General features: G+C 37.0%; 1 protein-coding gene across 1 annotated transcript in view; it reads right to left on the minus strand.

Moving 5' to 3' along the window:
* The window catches only part of LOC114350638 (low-density lipoprotein receptor-related protein-like), a 109,987-nt gene that overhangs the window by 4,037 nt on the left and 83,321 nt on the right, over window positions 1–22,629 (minus strand). Inside the window, exon 3 of the mRNA XM_028301506.1 lies at window positions 7,712–7,848. Coding sequence (XP_028157307.1) covers window positions 7,712–7,848 — 137 coding nt within the window. The remainder of the gene's footprint in view (window positions 1–7,711; window positions 7,849–22,629) is intronic.

A 22,629-nucleotide genomic window follows, 5' to 3' on the forward strand; every position in this document is an offset into this window, starting at 1 on the left:
AATTTATTGAATTTAAAACATACATTAACATTTACACTTGTATACCTTAACTAATACAGAAACAAAAAACAAACGGTGAACATTTTTGTTGACTACCGTCAACACCGACAATATCACTCGTACGTCCATTCAACGGAGCAGCTTATAATGAAGCTATCTCTACCTAATTACCGTTTTCAAGGAAGCTGGTATGAAATTATCTTATACCGCGCTGTAGTTTTAACAAATGTTTGGTTACTTTAAATATTTAGATGACAAGAGACAAATAAATAGTTATAACATTTTTTAAGGAAGAAGATAGTGATCTTTCACTCACAAAACGATTCGTTTAGCAATAAATTACGAACAACTTTAGCCTTTAACCCTTAACTTGCTTGGACATTAATTCGAAATGGCAACTAGCGTTACAAATTAAACCCACAGACAAGCCGAAAGAAACAATAAGAAACTTCTTTCCACAAGTCGAGGTCTCGTAATTACATGCAAATTAAAGGCTGCTCCTTTAACAAACGATCGGGCTTCAGGGGGGTAATAAAGGGAAATGTAAAAAACAGGGGAATTTATCAGCTAGAACCTCCGTTGAAACCACATTTGCTCGCTTTTTTACTGTGCATTTTGCAAATAAATTGTTGGTCTTGTGAGTAAAATGTGAAAAAAAAGAATGAGAGTAAGTAGATAGATGTGTCTAGCAAACTGAATACAGTTACTAAATTGTACTTATTATTTTGTGAACTCACCCTGGGTTGCACGTTAACAAATGTCAAAAGTCTGTTGAAACTCCATACAAAAACACCATTTATAGTTACGCTTTAATTTAAGATAAGATACAAAAGTCTGTTGAAACTCCATACAAAAACACCATTTATAGTTACGCTTTAATTTAAGATAAGATAAGGCAGTTAGAGGTAAGATAGCCAGTTCCTCCGTGGTTGAGGATTCCGGGTGAAGCTCGCTTCCACCTTCGGCCTGATCATCACTTACCATCAGGTGAGATACAGGCCAAAAGCTTCGTTGTGGAAAAAAAAAGATGGAGGATGGCAACTGAGGCTTAGTAGCTATGCATGTACAATATTTTAGTAATTTTCTATACATAATTGCCAACCTCCTTTGTATTCTACTTTGTTTTCCTTATTCGGACCTGAATTTAAAAAGTTTGTGTAACAAATACACGTAACGTGTCTCGTATATTAACGTCAGCATTTTCGGGTTATGCACAGGCAGAAGCAGAGTTGGTTTGCTGTTTCCATTCTTATTGTAAGGCCATAAGGTCGAGGGCAAGTGTATGCTGTGGCACACTGTACGGGGTGTCACGTAAAGCCAACGTGGCCCGAAGCGTTTACCTCGTTACTGGGGACCAAAGGGTTAAAGGTAGGGTTGAACATCTCCAAATTAATTTGTTGCAAAGGAATTAATTAGTACTAAATAACAATATAAAATGTTTGGTGTTTTCGATATTAAGATACGATGTTATTCCATTGAGCAATCCTTTGATATTAGATGAAGCAGAATCCAACTTTAAAAATAATTTGGATGTTGATACAAATAACTTTTTTACCATTTTTTTATTGAGTAATTAAACAAGATCAATTTTTGTTCGTTGTTATTTAAAAATGACAACTCTACAAGTTTTCAGACTTAAGATAATTATTTTTTTATATTTAAATTAATAAATATACTCGTAAAGGATCAAGGTATCATTCGATGTTAATTAACTTTAGCTAATAAGCTTATCAGTCAGCGCTTTGGGAGTGATTAACATGTTAAGTACTGCGTGTAACTTGTTTAATTGCAATTAATGTTATATCGGCAGAAAAATGTAGAGTCTTCATATGCTGACAGTGGCACTTTAGATATACCGGTTAAAGGAAGTAGCACACTTATAAACCCGAAAAGGGATCGTAACCGTATCACCTTGAGGCGTTCAGTATCCTTTGTATGAAACTCCATACTGCAACGCACACTTATTCGCACCTACATGCCTCACTTCGCAGTTGACAGCGCGCGAAAGGCGATGACAGCTCGGAAAAGGCGATACGGTAAAATAGTAAGGCTGGGTTGCACCATCTTACTTTAACTTTGACAAACGTTAAAAATCTGTCAAACTCCATACAAAAAACACCGGTTATCGTTATACTTACGGCCAAAGTTAGGTCGTGCACCTCAGCCTAAGACACGGGTCTTAACGCGACGTTTATTAATGAGCTACATTATGTACTCACAGCTTGACGTTTCGGCTGCTATGCTGCAGCCGTGGTCACAAGCAGACTGGTATGGCTGTGAGTACATAATGTAACTCATTAATAAACGTCGCGTTAAGATCCGTGTCTATTACTATTTTAATGAAATGGAACGCGAAAGTTTAAGGGTGGGTTGCACCATCTTACTTTAACTTTGACAAACGTCAAAAATCTGTCAAATTCCATACAAAAAGCACCGGTTATCGTTAAATTTACTGTCAAAGTTAAGTGGTGCAACTCATCCTTAAATCTTATAAAGGAGATACGGTGTTGATCCCTTTCAGAGTTGATAAGTCTGCTATGGTAAGGTCATAACCTATAGCGTAATACAGTGCTTATTGTATTTTTACCAATAACATACGGAAGCTACATTTATGTCTTACATAAAAAATACATTCGAACATTTTCCGATATTGTTCTCAGCCATTTTTCTCTTGGGAAATAACTTACCGTCTGTTGAGATATACTCGATTTGGGCATACTTTGAATTATGTGGGCTATAAATGGGATAGATGTTTTGTAAACAATCGTAATGCTGTTTTGTTATTTACAGAATCAGGGATATATTTATTACTGTTGTACTGGGTCATTAATTTTGTATCCGAGTCTCTGAGTGAGTGACCTTGAGCCTTTTTATGAGGTCCACCACTAGGTGTTCCACGATCTGGTAAAGGTCACTGGAAGAACCTGGATGCGGGCAGCGCAGGACCGTTGGTTATGGAAATTCTTGGGGGAGGCCTTTCTCCAGCTGAACGAAACGAACTTGGCTGAAACGAACGAATTGGGTATACTAGCTGAGAACGTAACTCCGTGCCTCTCAATAATTTTCCGCAGATGTGCACCGCTATTCGTAATTACGTTACTACATTACATCCAGTAGGATGTAGTCCCACAAAATAAAAACTATTGGTCTTGTTGACCTCTCCATCACACTTAAGCTACACCGTGTAAGATTTACTATGAAAAAATATAAAATTAAATAGCCTGAAATCGCTTTACAATACGCACCTATATAACCTATTACTATGATTATTGGATTCCGTTAGCTCTTATTTTCCTGAAAAATTTTCTTCATCAACAAGTGAAACGAACCTCATTATAAAATATTATGATTGATGTGTAAAATATTCATAGCTTTCTTAATGAACTTTAATTCAATTTATATTTCTGACATTAAGGTGCTGAAAACTGAAAACTTTAACCAAGAATGGCATTTCCTTTCATCAATCATTTCGCGGCGAACTTGAAACAATGTGGAATTTTAACTTCTTTGTTAATTATAAAACTTTTTACCATTTACAGGGCTGTTTTAGCGATTCTCGATTTCTAAAACGATAGCAACTTTAGAATACTTCGTAAATCGCTGAAGTTTGTATTTATTTAATAACTTGTTTGTTTTTGATCGTATTTTAGTACTTTAATATTGAAATACTAAGGGATATATACTTTAATTCATCCAAGATCACACGTCACTCCCAAAAAGCGTGTTTGCATCCGCGCTCTACTGTATATCGTCCTCTGTACCACATTTATAAAACGATCTTGTATTTGAAATCACCTCTTTCATTAACTAAAAATCATAAATTATATTTACTACTTACGTGTAATTTTCATTACAGTAATTGCCTTGATTGTGTGTGATAAAGTTACCTTGTTAATGTTGCCGTTCCAACTTGTGTATTAGACAAAATTGACAGTTTTGTGTGGTGTGTAATCAATTTATAGCACCTGCATAAAAGGATAGTAGCTTTGTGGTGTGCTATAAAAGGGACTACATTTATGTATGGGTCTATAAATACGGGTCCAGCCCTTGGGGCATGCAAGTCTCGTGGCGGAAGCGCGGCGCGTCGGAGCGTTGAGCCTCGCCTGTCTGTTGCTAGAGCAGGCGCCTGAGGCTGTGTGCCTAGTATCGCCAGCGTAGAAAGGAAGGTTTCTAAAAGGTGGTCTACGTGCTTGGTAAATACCAGTAGAAATAGTTTTATTTCAGTGCTTGGTAAATACCGGTAGGAATAGTTGTATTTTGAGCTCAAAATCAAAAACCCTACCATAGCTTCAGGACAGATAGTTTTGTCAACTTAAAAGTCAGGTCTCCTCACTTTTTTGTGCCATTTTATGAGATCATAGGTTAGATCTCTTTCATAGTTCGACTACCAGTTAGATGGTAAGTAGATGGTAGAGATGGTGGCTCCTTTGGTAAAGAAGGTTTAGCGCAACTTGTACTACGTGACCAAAATATGTGACTTATATAACTGTAATATGTCACTAAATATAATGGAAAAAAAATATTTCTGATTTTTATTGCGCAAATCACAAAATAAGGATAAAATAATAAAGAGTCGTAAAATGCAAGACGCATAGTTTCACCTAGTAAATGGTTATTGCGAAAGCGGCGACCCCACGTACGGTATTTATCATACCGGGAATATACGAGTATACCCGGGTATATATAAGTATACCCGAGTATATATGGGTATACCCGGGTATATTTCTGCCGTACAAGAGCCACTAAAGTGCAGGCCGTCTGCCCGCCGACGGATTTATTTGCTTTCTTTGAATAATGGCCAGCCTTTACTTAGAGAATGGAATAATTTTGGTAATTTGGCGTAAAAGTTCTGATGAAGTAATAAGTAAAATCGTTTGTTTTCTTTTATTTTTTTATATTACTGCTTTTCCTCTTTTTAGGCAGGTAGATTTTGGGACAGTAGTTAAGGAATATAGCGAGGTTTTTTCAAAACTTATTATACTTACCTAAGTTAGGCAAAGTCTCGTATCAAACAAGTGTATTAATGTGTGCATGTAGTGTGATAAGATATTTTAATCTCCATGCTGCGATATGTCATTATGTAGTCACCAAATTGACTCTATTTTACCTTCAAAAAATGGTTTTAGTAGCAACTTAGGTGAGGCTAAAGCGGAACGCTCCAAAACCTTGCGATATGTATCAAATAACCCCCACCCGGTATAATTCCCACCGCCCTGCGCGTGGCAGTAAAGAGCAGAGCATCTGTTCGCCGACAGATTTATTTGTTTTTATTGAATGATGCCGATAAATTATCGAGGGATACAAATTGAACCTGGTATCTGTGACTCTGAGATAGTTGGTCTTACCACTAGACCACAGCAGCGGTTAAAGCAAAAATGGCGCGGTACCCTTCAAAACTTTGCGAAATGTATCAACCCCACCCGGTATAATTCCCACAGCCCTGCGCGTGGCAGTAAGGCTCGGAGCATCTGTTCGCCGACAGATTTATTTGTTTTCTTTGAACGATGGGGGTATGACTAGGGCATGAATATCGGAATCTCGGAATCTCGTAATATCGGAATCTCGGACTGCGAGATCCGATATTTCAATTCCGATATTGAGCGACCCAATATCGTAATATCGGAATCAGATAAACGTTTTAATTGAGATTTTAAACAAAGCGTTTAAACTCGCCACAACCTGACACAAAGCCCAAAGTACATGATTGGCAAAGACCAGTGATTTTCTCATGTCTCTCACCATCACTTTTTGTTCCACTGCAAATATTTTAATATTTATATATTATGGTTAATTTAACTTGTTCTAAATCAATTTTAGCATTTGCCATAGGTACTTGGTCAACAAAGAACGACATCTCAACTCCCTTTCAAACATTAATTTTACTGGACTATGGACCGTCAGTTCTGCGTACTATGTGCCCTGCCCATTGCCACTTCAGCTTGCTAATCCGTCGGGCTATGTCAGCGACCTTAGTTAGTTTACGGAACTCCTCATTTCTGATTAGATCTCGTAAAGAAACACCAAGCTTATCCCTCTCCATAGCACGTTGTGCCCTATATTGAAAGGCCACGTTTTCGAGCCGTATATCATCACTGGTAACACACACTAATTGAAGACTTTCATCTTCGTATTCGACGATTTACCTCTGTCTCGAAATTGCATCTAACTACCTAGCTGATCGTTTGTCCGAGATAGACATACTTACTTGTCAACAATCTCGAGAATCGAGCTCCTAACCGAAACTGGTTATGGAGCAACATGGACATTCGACATAAGCTTCGTTTTTTCCATATTCATCCGAAGGCCTACCTGTTGGGAAACTCGATTAAGGTCTTCGAGCATTGTGATAAGGTCTTCCAACGGTTCTGTCTTAGTACGCAAAACAGACGGACGATGAGGCAGCAAGGTTCTGAAGTGGAGGCCACGTACCGGAAAGCGCAGCGTAGGACTCATAACCACATGGTGGACTGACGACCTCATAAAGGTAGCAGGAAGGCGCTGGATGCAGGCCTCCACCAACCGGCCATTGTGAAAATCAGCATCGGAGCCTGTGTTGATCGGATGATAATGGCTCGTGGTTTTGTGAGTTGTACATCGATAATCAAAAAGGAACAAATTACAAGCATATTCAAGTTTTTTACCTCTCTCTACAATTTTTGTAACACGTGATTTGAATGACTCTAAAATTCGTTCCGCCAACATAAAACAGGGTAATATAATGAAGGAGTAAAAGTTTGTTTGATACCTGTGATTTTACAAAAACACTTTAATTATTTGCTAGTCCATTTATAGGCTCTTTATCAGTAACCATTCATTATCAGGTGATCCGTCTGCTCGTTTGCCTCTTGTCACATAAAAAACCAAATGCAATGGATACCCATAACGTATAAATGGTTTTAAAATACTTCTTTTTTATGAAGTTCTGTTGTGTACCAAATTAAAGATTTTGATTAAAATCATTATTTTATCGTAAACAATCCAGAATTCTTACGAATATAATCAAATATTAATTTTATAGTACATGAACTCAATTCCGATATTAATATCGGAATTCCGATATTGAGATCTAATATCGGAATCCAATATCGGAATTGAAAACCTTCCGATATTACATGCCCTAGGTATGACTTACTTTACTGCTCAGTATAAATAAAATATCACGAGCATACGTTTGGGATTGGGAATAAGTTATGCCTGAGTGCGCATATTTTTGCTGTGTTTTATGGATACTTAGCAACTTTCGTAATGATTTGTAGATTCTACCTTTTTGGATTTATATCCAAAGTTTATACTAAAGATCTTTTTACTGACGAAGTATTGGAAAAAATACTGTTGTAAATATCCGATTAACACCTAATAAAAAGAAGGTCAAAGAAGATCACCTTTTTCGTTCGTAATTGTTCAACAGCCAATGAACTCTGAAATATCTGACTTACATTTCATAATTAACTTTTTCAATTCTGAAACCAGTGTCCACTGACACTGGTTTTACTGGTGTTGCTTACCATGAGTTGACGTTAGGTGCGTGCAACCTATGAAGATTTTATTTTTTAAAGTAGCCGCTAGAGGAGCTGTACAAATTGTAATTTTTTTACGCAGACATCTAATGTAAAATCATGGTAAGCACACAGATCCATATCGATGGACTGCAATGGTATACTGCATAATTATTTTGTTTAATTTCAACATAATTTAAAAAAATCTCACTAACCTGCACCAAATCTCCATGGATACCGCCAGCAGCTGTGATGGTTATGAGGCAGACGTAAGGGACCAGGTCTTCCCGGGGACGGTGGAGTTCCAGCTCGTAGGTCCGGCCGATGTCGCCATAGTACGTTCTGTTGCAACCTGGGGACAAAGAAATAAAATTTATTTATTTGTCCAAAGACAAAAGGTTTCACATTTAAATTATGTTCCTATTAATCAGACGGGTACAAACAGAGGTTTACATAAACGTTTGAGGGGAACACAACCCACGACCTGTGGGTAAGGTATGGTATTTATGTAGGTAGGTCATGGTATGTAGTTCACATAAGTGTGGTTTTGCAATGACAATGTACCTATGCTTTGACTGATTTGATGCTGGTTGAGTGGAATTTGAGAAAACGGGCACATTTAATTTAATAAGTTTAATGAAAAGAAACATGGAAATGCCCGATGAATACCAAAAAGCAACTGCAACCATCCAGAGATACCTTGCCTTCTAAAATACCTGCACATCCAATGCGCTTAAATAAATTCCTAATCCCAAAGAACCAAAGGTGAAAATTGCATAAATCTAAACTAAAACTTTGAGATCTCAATAACAATTAAACTGTGTTCACCACACAACAGTTCCACACAGACATTATTTAGACAAAAGGCGGTGTTTGTTCAGTGTAACTCGAACAAACATAAAGTTCCTCGAGAGCTTTCAAGTTGATTGCCCAAACAATAAAGGGTTTGCCACACTGAATGCGGTCTGCGGTCAGGTCAAAGTGAACGCAGTCAACAGCCAATGGCGATGTCCCGCGTTCCCATATGGCTCATGGCGGAAAAGTCAGGTTTTTTAGCCCTACCCTTCTGGTAGGGAGAGCCTCACATAACCCACTAGCTGCCTCCGCAGCTGGTGGGTATGCAATTTACTGACCATAAAAAGAACCCGCATCGTGTATGAACAGTCCGGGCAAGAAATCTGTCAGCGGTCGTGACAAATCTGTCAAAAGTGCGGTTTGCGTTCTTTGGGCGTGCCAGCACGTCCAGATTCAAAATGTAAGTATAGAGACCGATAACACAGTATCCGATAATGTTGTTCATTACGTCATGATGCGGGCTGCGTTCACTTTGACTTGACCGCAGAACACATTCAGTGTGGCAATTCCTTAAATACGCTTGTTCAAGCAGCGCATCTTGGGTGTAAAGATAAATCTAAATGTATTATTACAAATGCTCTTTTACTTCTGCATCTGTGGTTTATGTCTCTTGGTTATGAAGTTTGGCAGTGAATCCGAAAGTTGGTGGAGTTGGGTAGTTTCTGCCGGGGACTGTGGTTAACGGTGTGGTAAACATACACGTATTAGGTATTAATATACTAACTTGCTATAAATGATACCTAGCAAAGTAGCATAATTAGTGAGACCTTCAGTAAATAAAGTCTCAGTAAAGTGCCAAAATATCTTATTGTAACTCAAGGGAATCGGTTGGTGATGAATGACCAATTAATATCATAATTAACTACATCATCTAAATTACTTGATACTGGCTGAATGTGAAAACCACACGTACGTCAATAAAAAAAGAAAGCACTTTCATTTCAAACGTAAACGATCTTCATTTGTTATTATCTGTATTTTCTGGGGACAAAACAAATGAAAATCGTTACTTTAAATGACAAAACCATGAATTCGTTCTTTTTTTGAAACAATGTCGTGCAATTCATTCATCGCTGCAGTTGCCGCGCAATTTGCAGCGCTCATTACCGCCGCCACATGACGCGTCGATTCGACGCAGAATTTTCTGTAATTTGTGCTCCACGAAACAAAATTATTGGGGAGTTTTATTACAATCTGTTTCATTGCAGCAGATGCAGTAGTAGGTACCGTTGTTTTAACTGTTGAATACGGGTCAATAGGTCAGATTTAAGCATTGGTAAATGATAGTAGAATTTTGATTGTTTCACACCGTATACATTATGTTCCAAACCATTGATTAGGCACATACGTAGTACTTACAAGTGATTTAGCACAAATACATTTTTTTATCTACTTTCTTATGTAACTTGATTACCACTTTACAGATACGAGTAAGTGGTATAAGTTCGTTAAAATAAATGTGTTATTTAAGATTTTGACTGACTGAAACTGAAAAACAACATAAATCTTAATTATTAATTTTTGTCACCCGGGGTGGTGGTTTGCGGACCCCAACAGTTCTAGGTTCGACTGTCTTTTTGAGCTGATGCACACGAACATATTTATAACCGAAATCATGAAAATTAATAAATCATTATTTATGTATTTAATTTTGCGCTCTTAACACTGATACATTTTCACTACATGAAATTGTTACCCGTATTTAATAAAAATGTAATATACTATGTGCCCTATTTCATACTGTAGCTGAAAGAGACGAGTTTGCAATTGTAAAACTGTCAATACAAATTGTTGAAATAATCCCTCCCATGCTTGGCATGGGAGGCTGGCTTTTATTAAGCCAGAGTAAGGTGCAATCAGTTATTAAAGTAAAACAAATAAAACTTTTATTTGTTACTTTGCAACATTCATTATTTTTTTATATTTTTTCACGCCTACTCTGAAAAAGCTTACTATTTTACTAGAAATATAATTCTGATCCAGTGACTGAGAAATTACTGATTTTAATTAATTGGAAAACCTTCGTTTTCTAAGTATTATATTCCTAAAATTAAAAACTAAGTTTATTTCGGTTTGACTTTGAAAAGTCTTAAATCATCATTAAAATATTTTTTCTTTGACTAAAACAACAACACAACGATACTCAGCCGCCTTTCTCACCAATAATGATAAAATCTTTTTATTTAACTTTTAAATCAATTTGAATTTAACATTTTCTAATTTTCACGATTATTAGTTTAACTTTGAGAAGCCTTAATTTAGCACAAAAAACTTTTTTCTTTGACTAACTCATCGATAGACTTAGATAGATTTAAAAGTCATTTTCAGCCGTTACGAGGCGTTTTCGTAGATACACTGTCCCCGTTACTACTTAGATGGAACAAAGGCACAACTTTGAATCCGCTGAAAGCTCTTACTTTGATTGCAGCGATATGGTACGCCGTTGGTACCGGCAGTTTGTAGGGCGCCTCTTCTCAGATACGCTGATGCATTTTGGTACTCAACTGGAATTCCTTCTGTCCTAGTTGCCATTTGTGTTGTGGGATGAAAGAGATGTTTTCGGAACTTGCTGACGTTTTTGAGCTAGCGAAGTTTGGATGTGTCGTTGTTCTTTGATGAAGATTGGTATTGGCATCTTATCCAACGGCAACATTGTAGATTTTACAGAATATTTGTTAGTATCGAAGGAACAAATAAGGCAAGTGCTTTCTTACTAAGAACATGAATACGGAAACAGACATTCTGCCTTCTTTATTCGTCTGTATTGGTATAAAATTATATTTTACAGTCGAATTAGGAGATTAAGAATAATACAAATAATTAACCTACATAGACTAAATATTTACAAATATTTACAAATAAAAAATATGTCCCAAATCGCTGTCCAAACAACGCGACATGGTGCCCAGAATGCTGGCTGCATTTCCGCGCTGAATGGCCAAACTGATTCGTTGGCCAAGAAATGCGCCAGCTCTTCTATCACCTGTACAGTCAATCAGCCGCTTGGCTAATTCCCTGTACAGGCGATGAGCACTTGGTCCCCACGGACCTAGCGTCTCGACCCCAAATGGCTCAAACATGTAGGTACTACTAAGACCTACATATTTGCGTCGCTTGAGGGATTCCGCTGATGCAGCGGCAGTACCAGCCCCAGACGAGGTTTGCGGAAGATGAGACGGTGCCAGTGTGTCTACGCAGGTTGCATCCCACACTAGTGGCCGTCCCACCTTACAGTCCAGCAATTTTTTAACTGAAACACAAAATTACTGTATTAAGAAACTACGAGTATACAAGAGATGTAATGAATTAATTTTATTATCCATACAATTCAATGTTCCAAACTTTAAGACAATACCAAAAAGCAATCATAAGTTGCAATACCAGCGCCCAACTTTCAGTACGATCAGCCGCATTGTTTCGCAGCTAGTTCAAAGGTGCGTCAAACATATTGCGCCACTGTGGATCTGTTGACTGTAAACATTCGATAGTCCCGACTCGACACGATACGAGTGCAATCGGCAATGAATGCATGTTAGTGATGCTTATTGATAGTTTATAGTCGATAGTCGTCGTTTCAGCCGAAAGACGTCCACTGCTGGACTAAGGCCTCCCCCAAGGATTTGCACAAAGACCGGTTCTGCGCCGCCCGCATCCAGGCACCTTACGCGACCTTCACCAGATCTTCGGTCCACCTAGGCCCACGCTACGTCTTCCGGCTCGTAGTCGCCACTCAAGAACATTATGGATAGACTACTTATCGAATATCGTTCGTTCACTTCAGCCAAAAATTATGAAACTTGATAGTCATGGATTTGACTGACAGCTGTCCGTCAAATTCCCGCCCCGCACCCCGCACTGCACATATTTTGTTCGCGATGTCTGTTCTATACGTAGTAATATTACTTCAATGTACAAGACATGAAACTATTTTACACAAAAAAATACATACAACACCTTACAATATGTTGATAACTATGTATTTATATAATATATACCTAACCATACTTAATATATATGTATAAAAATACACATACTTTTTTGTCTTATAACATTTCCTATCATATTGATCAAACAACCAACTTGCTAGGCGCTAGGCACTCTTCAGTAATATGATGTCCACAGCTGGACTAAGGCCTTCCCCAAGGATTTCCAGAACGACCGGGCCTGCGCTGCCCGAAAATATAGTAGCTCTCGGTAGAGTCGGTATGTGCAATAGAATCAATAGTATCGACGTATCGATACGGCCATTATGAAACAATACTACGGGACTATTCCCACCTCTCGTTCCCACCACTGCAACTCCTGTGTAGCCAGGATCTACAGCTTGACCGCCACAAAAACCCAACCAATGAAGGTCAAGTTTGTCCCGGGGGAAAGTTAAACTGTCATTGGACCCGCAACGAAATTAATCAGAAGAACATAGGAGGAGTTCGAAATTAAGGTTCGACTTCCCTCCATTGCAAAGCGGATGACAGGTGACAAACAAAGGTTTAAAATTAAAAACCTTTAAGAAAAAGATTATGCACCACGGACAATAAATTAAATTAAGGGGGCCTATCTTATGAGTAATTAGCAACTACCTGCCAATAATATTTTTCACAAAATCGCTTAAAAGCACGGAAATTTTTCCTTGTCGCGACAAGATCGGTGTACCTAATAAATTGCGGAAACAGATGTATGTTGTATTGAATTAAGCATTATGAGACAATACTGTTGATAAGGGCAAAACTAACAATATTAACGATAGTTTTATGTCCGATGCTATTGATAGGATTGATATTGATTTCTAATATCAAAACCAAACCAAAAAAAAATATTATCGATAGTTTTTGTGTTATTTCTGTCAAATATCGATTCTTGCCCTACCTATAGACATCCTGAATATTTTTCGAGGTCATCTATCGATAGTTTTTTAGCGATGGTTCCACAACACTAATGCATATTGGTCCGACTCGACAATCGGTAGCGAATGCATACTGAGTAGCTATCGGGCGGTGACCGGTACGCGGTTGATTTGAAACGCCTGATCATGCATACGGAGTGTCAAACAGAACTATGTTCAACACGCTTTTGAACGTTCCGCGCGCGTGAAATTCAGTTTAGTGTTAATAAAAGCACAGTCCAGTTCAGTAGTTAGGTGACTCTTTTTCAATAATATTAAAAATCATTTCAAAATGCTACACATTATTAAACCTTTACAATAAAGATAGATACGAGTATAACCAAATCATTACAGATTTACTTACATAGATTGTCAATGTTCACTTTGAGCGCTTTCTATTCCATTACTTCTACTTATTACAATTTTGAGAGTAAGAAGACAATGTTCTACGAATATGAAAAATGGATTAATTGTGGAGTTAGTCCAGTCGTCATTATTTTGGTAAAAGAAATGTGAATCCCAAGTTGGTTTTTAATCATATATCATGAAACTATTTACCCAAAAAAGGAAGGACTTTATAAATATTTAAAGTCCATTACCGTAAAGGGAGTCTTAATGTTAAATCTAGGACTGGCGTTAAATCTTCACAAACCTTGCAATAAAATAAAACTACAATGTTTTTTACAAAAAACGCTACAATCCTCCTATTAGAGAATATCGGCAAACTTTTGTAATACTTGTCCAAAGAAAAATACAAGTTCTTTCTTATTTTTTTCACTTGACGCAGTTTTTCACCCTCGTCTTTGGGGTTTTGTTTATTTAGGTGGAGGCATTTTTTGTTTTCCTTATGAATTAATTATTTTCAAGCCTGACCCTTGACCTAGTTTTAAAATGATGAGCAATTTTTCAATTTTGGATCTTACAGAGTCCGTGCAGTCCAAAACAAACTGTATAAGTGCATTAATCGATTGCATTGTATCATCACGTTTTAAGATATCATTTTAATATACTCGTTGATCTACGTCGGGTGATACCGACAGTCCTGAAATACAGGGTTTCCCCCATATTAGGCTTTTCAGTTCACGGATGAAAGTACCTCTTACAATTCCTTTATAGGAGAGGGGGCAAATGGTATGTATGTAATATTTTATGTATTGTGTGAAAACATTATTTTTTACTTTTTTCTATTTATCATAAAAGTTTCTTATAGTCATTAAAATACTATTTATTTAAGCTTTTCAAACTCATATAGCCCTTTCTGTGTAAAAAGTCCATCTCGAAAAAAAAATCTGTCGAATTTCTTTCTCTTTCACTCGTAAAAAAACACTCAATACCCATTTTACGGTCACGGTGCCTATTCATCTTATCTGGTTTATGAGGTGGGAGGGGGGAAGGTCGGGTAATGGTGTTTACCAAGGCCCTCTGTTATCCACTAGCTCAGGACGGCGAATGTTTTTATTTATTTATTTGCACAGTATCTTCATTACTCGCCATCCGCTGTTTTCATTGTCACGGTAAATAATGATGTATTGGGGTTGAAAAAATATTAAAAAGAAGATGATTCCCAAGTACTCGAGACAAAAATAAAATTGTTTGTTTCGTTTAATGCCATACATCCTTTCTATAACAAATGATACGGAAAACTCGAGGTTATATTCAAGTCTTATTTTAAATAGAAATAAAGGACACAAAAATCATTTATTTTCTACAAATAGGCTTTAAAAACGCTTTTAGACCTCCCAGTAATGATTGGGGACAATAAATTGGCCAGTGCTGAGAAAAAGCAGCGTAAGAACTCAAGCACTTATAGGTTTGAATAAGTACGAGTATAATAATCCAGATAAATTAAATGATCTCCAAATACATCATAATCATAAATAAATAAAAAAATACTCTGTCCTTGACTAAGGGTAAAAATCCTTGTACTATCACAATAGTCTTTCCTCCTCAAGGGTTTAAAACCCGCAAACCGATGGTGTTGCCATCCGGTACGCAAACTAATGGACTGCGACAGTTAAATTAATGACAGCAGTTACAGTAAACCACTTTATTTTATTTCATAACTTTTCATATGTTCCCCTAATCTAAAACTGAGTTGCACCATCTTACTTTAATTTTAACAAACGTCAAAAGTCTGTCAAGCTCCATGCAAAAAACACCAGTTATTGTTATAGTTACGGTTAAACTTAAATTTTTGAGGGCAGGTTTCTTTCAGACTCTATTTCAGCATTTTCCATTCCTAACCCTCAAAAAGTATCTCCAAATGTCACATTTTGTCAGTTTATATTATTATTTCGTCATCATTTTTACGAGCTGGCAGCCGCACTGGGTGTGACATTTTATTTGATATCGCGAACGAAGGCGCAATGTAAAAGTAGACTCTGGTTTCTGAGCGGAATACGAAAAAGGATAATTTGACGAAAAAACAAAAGTTCCAGTTGTTTTTTGTTTTGGACAACTCTTATTTTTAAGGTCACCGTTCATTTCTTGGCAACAACTGAGGTTTTGGGTGTAAAATGTATACAAAGGCTTGGGCGATAAGTAGAGAGAACAAAAACCTTCATAATAATATGTAGATACTTTTTCACTGAATCCCTGAACCGTTATCACCAGCCTAAAACTCATCATCAATCATTTTAGTTAGAATTGGATTAATAGTTTCATATCTACCTACCATTAAACTTATGTACCTACTAGCCTTCCGCCCGCGGCTTCGCCCGCGTGGAATTTTGTCTGTCACAGAAAAACTTTATCGCGCACGTCCCTGTTTCAAAAACCGGGATAAAAACTATCCTATGTTCTTTCCCGGGACTCAAACTATCTCTATGCCAAATTTCATCAAAATCGGTTGCGAGGTTTAAGCGGGAAAGCGTAACAGACAGACAGACAGACAGACAGACAGACAGACAGACAGACAGACAGACAGACAGACAGACAGACAGACAGACAGAGTTACTTTCGCATTTATAATATTAGTTGGGATAACCATTAAAACATTGAATTTCATCTATGTAAACGAAAATTTAAGTTTAAATTCAGGAAATAAAAACGAACAACGTAGGTATTTTTGTTCTCATCGAAGATAGGGAAAAAAATGTTATCTATCGAACCATTTGTCAATTCTAAATTACATTTGTGTCCAAAATACAAGTTATTTCCGTCTGTGCGTTGCTTTTCATCCTATTTCGGTCGCATTTTCCACCCCTGCTGGGGTCCAATTATGTTGTATTTTAAACCAGAATGATTGATTTGGGGGATAATCGTTCCGGACGATCCGTTTTGCTTATCTTTTGTTGCTATCCCGGATTGATTTGATGGGTCTGCGAATGTCCTGGTTTTTTTACATTGTGAAAAAATTAGGGTTGCAATAAAAATGCCCGAGATTGGTTAAAATTTAATGCATAATAAAGCCACAGGTGATCTGTTCATGAATTTTCAGTTAAGTTTCATGATACGTGCCTACAGTCCATATCAATTTGTTAAAAGAAAATTGACGGTAAAAAATTACACTTTTTTATTTAACTTATAAGCACTACAATGAAGAAATAATGTACCTCTTATAGTCAACAATGATGTTACCTGTACAATGTTACAATAGAAAAACAGAAACAGTCAATTCTGTCACATTACCTCGGCTTTTGGCGCCCTATAATAATACCGGACGATTTACGACATATTAACATAAACTTTATCAAACAACAAAATGTAAGAGCAACACAGGGGTTAAGTAAGGCAGTTTAATTATAAAGGTGCGTCCACGAGCCGCCATTGTGCCGGTTTAGCACGCGATTGTGCTTTACGGCCAATATTCACCATTTATGGGGTTAGGGCCTTTACTACCACTGCCTTTGCAGGGTTGGCGATCACTGATTACCTAACTTCAATTTGAAGTAAACATCCAAGAAGTTTGATGTCTTATAAAAGATGGGCAACTTAACCAGATAGTTACTTCACTAATTAAATATAGTTACCAAAAATACCAACAACTGGTTGGTACTTATCTTTCGTAATCTTGACATCGTTTTTAGAACAAGAAATCAAACCCCAGGTGTTCTTCTTCTTTGTTCTCCACTGCATAACATACCATAGAAACATGATTTTAGCCTGATGATTAATGATGAATTTATTTTAATAAAAGTGTCAACCCTAGTGTTAAACTTATTTTAGTCTCGTGTAGTTCACGTACTCGGAGTTTACGTATCGATTGTCAACAATCTACAGGCGTACTATTTAAAGGCTCTGCCTGATACCTACGCTTTATTTTAGCATTGCGCTGAAATAAGTACGTGACCTGTTCAGTCTCGCGTGCGTGCAAAAATATAACAGTTAGTACACATTATTTAAGAAGTAAGTACACATATACATATAAGAAGTTCACATAATATGATAAGAAAAGTTCAAGAAATATAAAAGTTCGTAACTCGCTAAAGAGATTTCTTCCATCCAACCATATAGCTATAGGTCTAGCACTTAACTCAGTCAGTGCCTGAGGTATGGTTGCGGCAAATATTTTCTGCAATAATTACCAATAAAATGGCCAAAGAAAAACATCAAGTAATTGCAAGTATAAATTGATCGCTGTCCACAAGTTTAGCAAGCTTGTAATATGCAAATAACGTGGACTTAAGCTCAGCTTTTGTAAATAGAAAGAGCTGATTCACACACAGCCCAAACTAAGCCGCTAGTTCATTCAGCAGGTAAAGAACTGGGCGTAAGTTTGTAACTGAACAAAAATAGATTGATTGCTCCTTACAAAATTGAAATAGAATTAATGGTACCTACCGCATCAATATCTTTCCTAGTAATCTACTCGTAACTTCTTACTAAGTAGTAGTACCTAATATTAATCACCTTAGAAGGGATTCACAATGTTTTTCTCTTTATCTAAAGCTTATCAAATCACATGCATATCGAGCACTTTTATGGTTTTGAAGTGTGAAGAAAAATAGCAGGAAATTATTTTCTCATTGACTTTAAAGATAGATTATGACAAACTAAGTATAAGACAGGTATGTACCATCGTAGACTGATTTTCACTTAACATCAGGTGCGATTGCGGTTAAAAACTTGCCTTGTTCTGCGTAAAAAATAACGCACTCGTATTACTTAACATAACGTATTAAGTATTTTCAACAAGCAAAAATTTATTTCCCGTATCCAGCTGATCTTGCTGATCAATCTGGGCTATGTTTAACGGTCATTTTGTGCTTTACAAGTTTGATCAAGGATATTGATGAGTTTGCCGTTCCCTGCAAATGTAGGGTAACAACGACTTGGAATTGCTAATTAGCTAACGAACCATGCAGAATAAACATGACGCTGCGGATTTGTTAGGTATTGTTTGAGGAAGCATTGTTAGAATAACAATAGTACTTGCTGTAGTTATATGGGTGATGGTTCGAATATAATGTGGGTAAATATAGGAGGAAACGCGTCCCGGAAAACGCGGCGTGGGACGTCCACCCACAAGGTAGACCGACGACATCATAAAGGTAGCAGGAACGCGCTGGACGCAGGCCGCTACCAACCGGGCAACATGGAAAGCATTGGGGGAGGCCTATGTTCAGCAGTGGACGTCCTATGGCTGAAATGATGATGATGAATAAATATAGGAGGTACTGAGCTTGCTATGCTATCAATAGGTGGTGGCAATTTGTGAAAGGTGTATGTATGTGTTAAAATTGGGTATAACTATTGATTTAATTCAGAGAAAACTATGGCGCACAATGTTGAATTACTATCTAACATATTTAAGTGATATGGATGAAAGAAATACCTACTTCTTAAGATCTTATCATAAATTATATATCGTATTATTGTAAAAAAACTGAACACAGATTAGATATAACTAATATTGTAAGTCTGAATATTGTTGAATCTTGCAACTCTAGCGGCTTTAAGAACTTTTTTCTTTGCAAATTATTCGCCGAACTGGATAGGCGCAGCTCTTCGGGAATTTCAATTTAACTTGTAATAACTTGAGCAACTTGTCGAAATTAACTTGGATAAATTCCGGAGTTTTTCCGGATTGGCCGGATAAAATTAGTGGGAAAGGATATTTTAGTTGCCTCGATTTATTTGATGCTGTGGTTTGTACAATTTATCATAGTCTTATTCTACGTTACTGCCTATATCTTCCATGTATCTACGTTTGACCTTGACACTTCAGTCAGGCAGGCATAAGTTAACTCTCAATCATGAATTTTAAATAAACAACTTGAAAAAATCGAACTGCCTAAGGCGGGAATCGAACCCACGACCTTTCGCTTGCCGGGCGACTGCTCTTCCATCTGAGCTACTTAGTCACTGAACCGCCTTAGGCAGTTCGATTTTTTCAAGTTGTTTATTTAAAATTTCGTTTGAGGAGCGACTCTAATTTAAAAATTTTAATAACTCTCAATTTATGGTTTGTCAACTGCTAGAAAAAGGCCCTTCCCTTAGGATTTCCACAACCACCGGTTCCGTGCTACCTAAGCTAATATACCTACATCTAAATACTTCCAGCGACCTTCACCAGATGATCAGTCCACTTGGGCGGCCTGCCCAAACTATGTCTTCCGGCTCGTGGTCGCTACTCGAGAACTTCTCCACAGCGGCCATTATATCAGCTCTACACGGCAGAGGTTAATAAATCATGATATTTAGAGTCTGTCTTATTTTTAAATGTTATATGCCCGTTTTCACCATAAATTCGTAATTATTAAGGCTTGGTTGCACCATCTTACTTTAAATTTGACAAACGTCAAAAATCTGTCGAACTCCATACAAAAAGCACCAGTTATCGTTACAATTACTGTCAAAATAAGATGATGCAACTCACCCTAAGTGACACCTATAGTAACACAACATACATTTTGTTTTCATGGGAGTCATTTAAAAATTAGGGATTAATGGTGAAAACGGTCAACAGAATACTTATTTTAATAATTTGAGAAGTTTTCCCAGTTGGTTTTAACGATGTTCTGCTGAGTAAACTGTAAACCATAGTTACTCTTTCAGCTTTTACCAAAACATATTTTTAGCGACTCGTTTTCAGTGACTCTGGAGTTGGTAAACACACGAGTGGGCGAAACTTTGTGAACTCAGCGCAAGCAGAAGAATAAAATTCGAGTGTCACAGTAAAATTTATTGGCCTTCCGTAAAATAACAAGTATGATTTAGAAATATTTCAAAGCGGTTTTCTAATATTTCAGCGATTTTGAAAATAGCCGGGTATAAAGGTTTTGATATAGCGCATGCTAAATTAAGATAATACAAATTACTCTCTAAAAACGGACATGCCTACCTAAACCTTTTTTGCTAGGTAAAAGATACTATAGTCAGAGCATGACGTAGACGTAGATTTGACTAAAGTGAAACTTATATAACTAATAACTGACCCTTTAAGTAATATAGAAGCTGAATTAAAACAACAATTTTTGTGCCTAACGACTGTACTGACTGTACCTAGTACCGACATAGTACATAACTCTAACTTACCTAAATAATGACTGGCATATAACAATTTATCCCAAGGAAGTTGGCTCAAAATAAGCTCCCAAAACAACCCCGCCGCAGATTTGACCAAACTGGCCGAGTAAATTACTCAACGAGTTTAAATGTAGGTCGTATTCCATTCGTATCTGTCTGTTTGCGTAGAACTGTGTCGGGCCGCACACCCGCCCTTTGTTTTTCCACTGCTCCATTTGGAATTTTCCATTTAAATTCCAGCTCTCCAGCTTTCAACACCCTTGGATATCTCGCGCGTAAATATCTACCCATGCGCTTTTCTCCGCCCGTGTTAATGTTTGGAATTTTTAGGTTACGCTTTGGTGTTTGTAATAAAAATATTGGTAGGTTTCGGGGCTCGTTGAAAAAACCTTCTGTTTCGTCTAGCCATAACATTTTGCAATAAGTTATTTCTAAAAAAAATAAAGGTCTATGGCAATATTTTTTACGTTTTGTGGTTTTTTTAAACCCTTAGGCTGAGTTGCACCACCTAACTTTAAAGGTAGCTGTAATGATAACCGGTTCTTTTTGTATGGAGTTTGACAGATTTTTTAACGATTTTTTGAAGTGAAATTATGATGGTGCAACCCAGTCTTATACTCTTTTGACTATTGCTTTTTTCCATTGAGTTATTTCTGAAAAGTAAAGGTATAGTGAACTTTTAGGTTAGTCACGTTGAGCCCCATAGTGATTTTTTGGTAACCAAGGTTAGCTAATACACGGTGTTCATTAATTGTAAGGTGCATTCCATTAACGCTCAATCTTTAGTTTATAGTTTACGGCAACGCTCACGTTGGTTATGTGCTAATAACTCATGAAAAAAATTCTTATAGCATAATATATGGCAGCAATTTTGCCAAATATTTGTGTGCTGAAAATCTGAAATTCTTCACAAGTTTTCCTAGCTCACTAGCTCAAGTTGCCGCCTGAGCTATGAGCTCAATCTCACTCGGTTGAAGTTCTAAACAACTCCGGCGGTCCTTTCACGGGACATGCATGCGGCTTTATTTTAAAGGCACTTTCAAAGAGGCAATTTGGGCCTTTCATGCGAGCTGCTGATTTTCTGGATTGTGATGGAACGTAGACAAAAAAAATAAACGAAAAATAATATCAGAGTAAAGAATGTAAAAATCAAGACTGTATTGTGAATATCACAATTTTGAATAATTTAAAAAATTAAATTATTTAACTACTACTTATATTTCTGATTTACACCATAACCATTATAGGTATAGACTGAAAAACCAACTGCCTCAGGTAAAAGGAAGCAAAGAGAAGACTACTGTCCGTTTTCACCATCAATCCCTAATTTTTAAGTGACCCCTATGACAACAAAATGCCTGTTATGTGTCATCATAGGGGTCACTTAAAAATAAGGGATTGATGGTGAAAACGGGCATAAGTAATTTTACGTCCTATCTGAGGATTACCTTATCTTTTCAACCTTATTGAAATGAGGTAGTTCTCAATATGGCAACTAAAATATATCTATTATTTTACAGAAACAGAAAACTATCTAGAGACAGTGAATACCTACTTATATTTTTAAATTCTTACAGCAGATATCGATAGTTATACTTAGTTAGCTTAACACCTGAAAAACCTTGGGGGAGGCCTTTGTCCAGCAGTGGGCGTCATTCGAAACGACGATCAAATCTTTTCCTTACTAGCACACGTGGAGTATAATGTTGTAGCTCGAAAACACATACAGAATATTCAACGGTCGAGAAATGTTCAGGATTTTCCGAATAAAACTCACATTCGGTACGATGTGACTGCAGAATTATAGACTCTCAGTTGTGGTTCTACGATTATTTAAATAGCTGATTAACTAAAGCACTCTAAATGCTATTTGGATAGTCATGAATACGCATTGATGTTAATACTAGTAACTATTTACGACCATAT

The sequence above is a fragment of the Ostrinia furnacalis genome, unplaced genomic scaffold (assembly GCF_004193835.3).
Source record: "Ostrinia furnacalis isolate ACB-3 unplaced genomic scaffold, ASM419383v2 OfSCF0932, whole genome shotgun sequence".
NCBI classification, from domain to species: domain Eukaryota; kingdom Metazoa; phylum Arthropoda; class Insecta; order Lepidoptera; family Crambidae; genus Ostrinia; species Ostrinia furnacalis.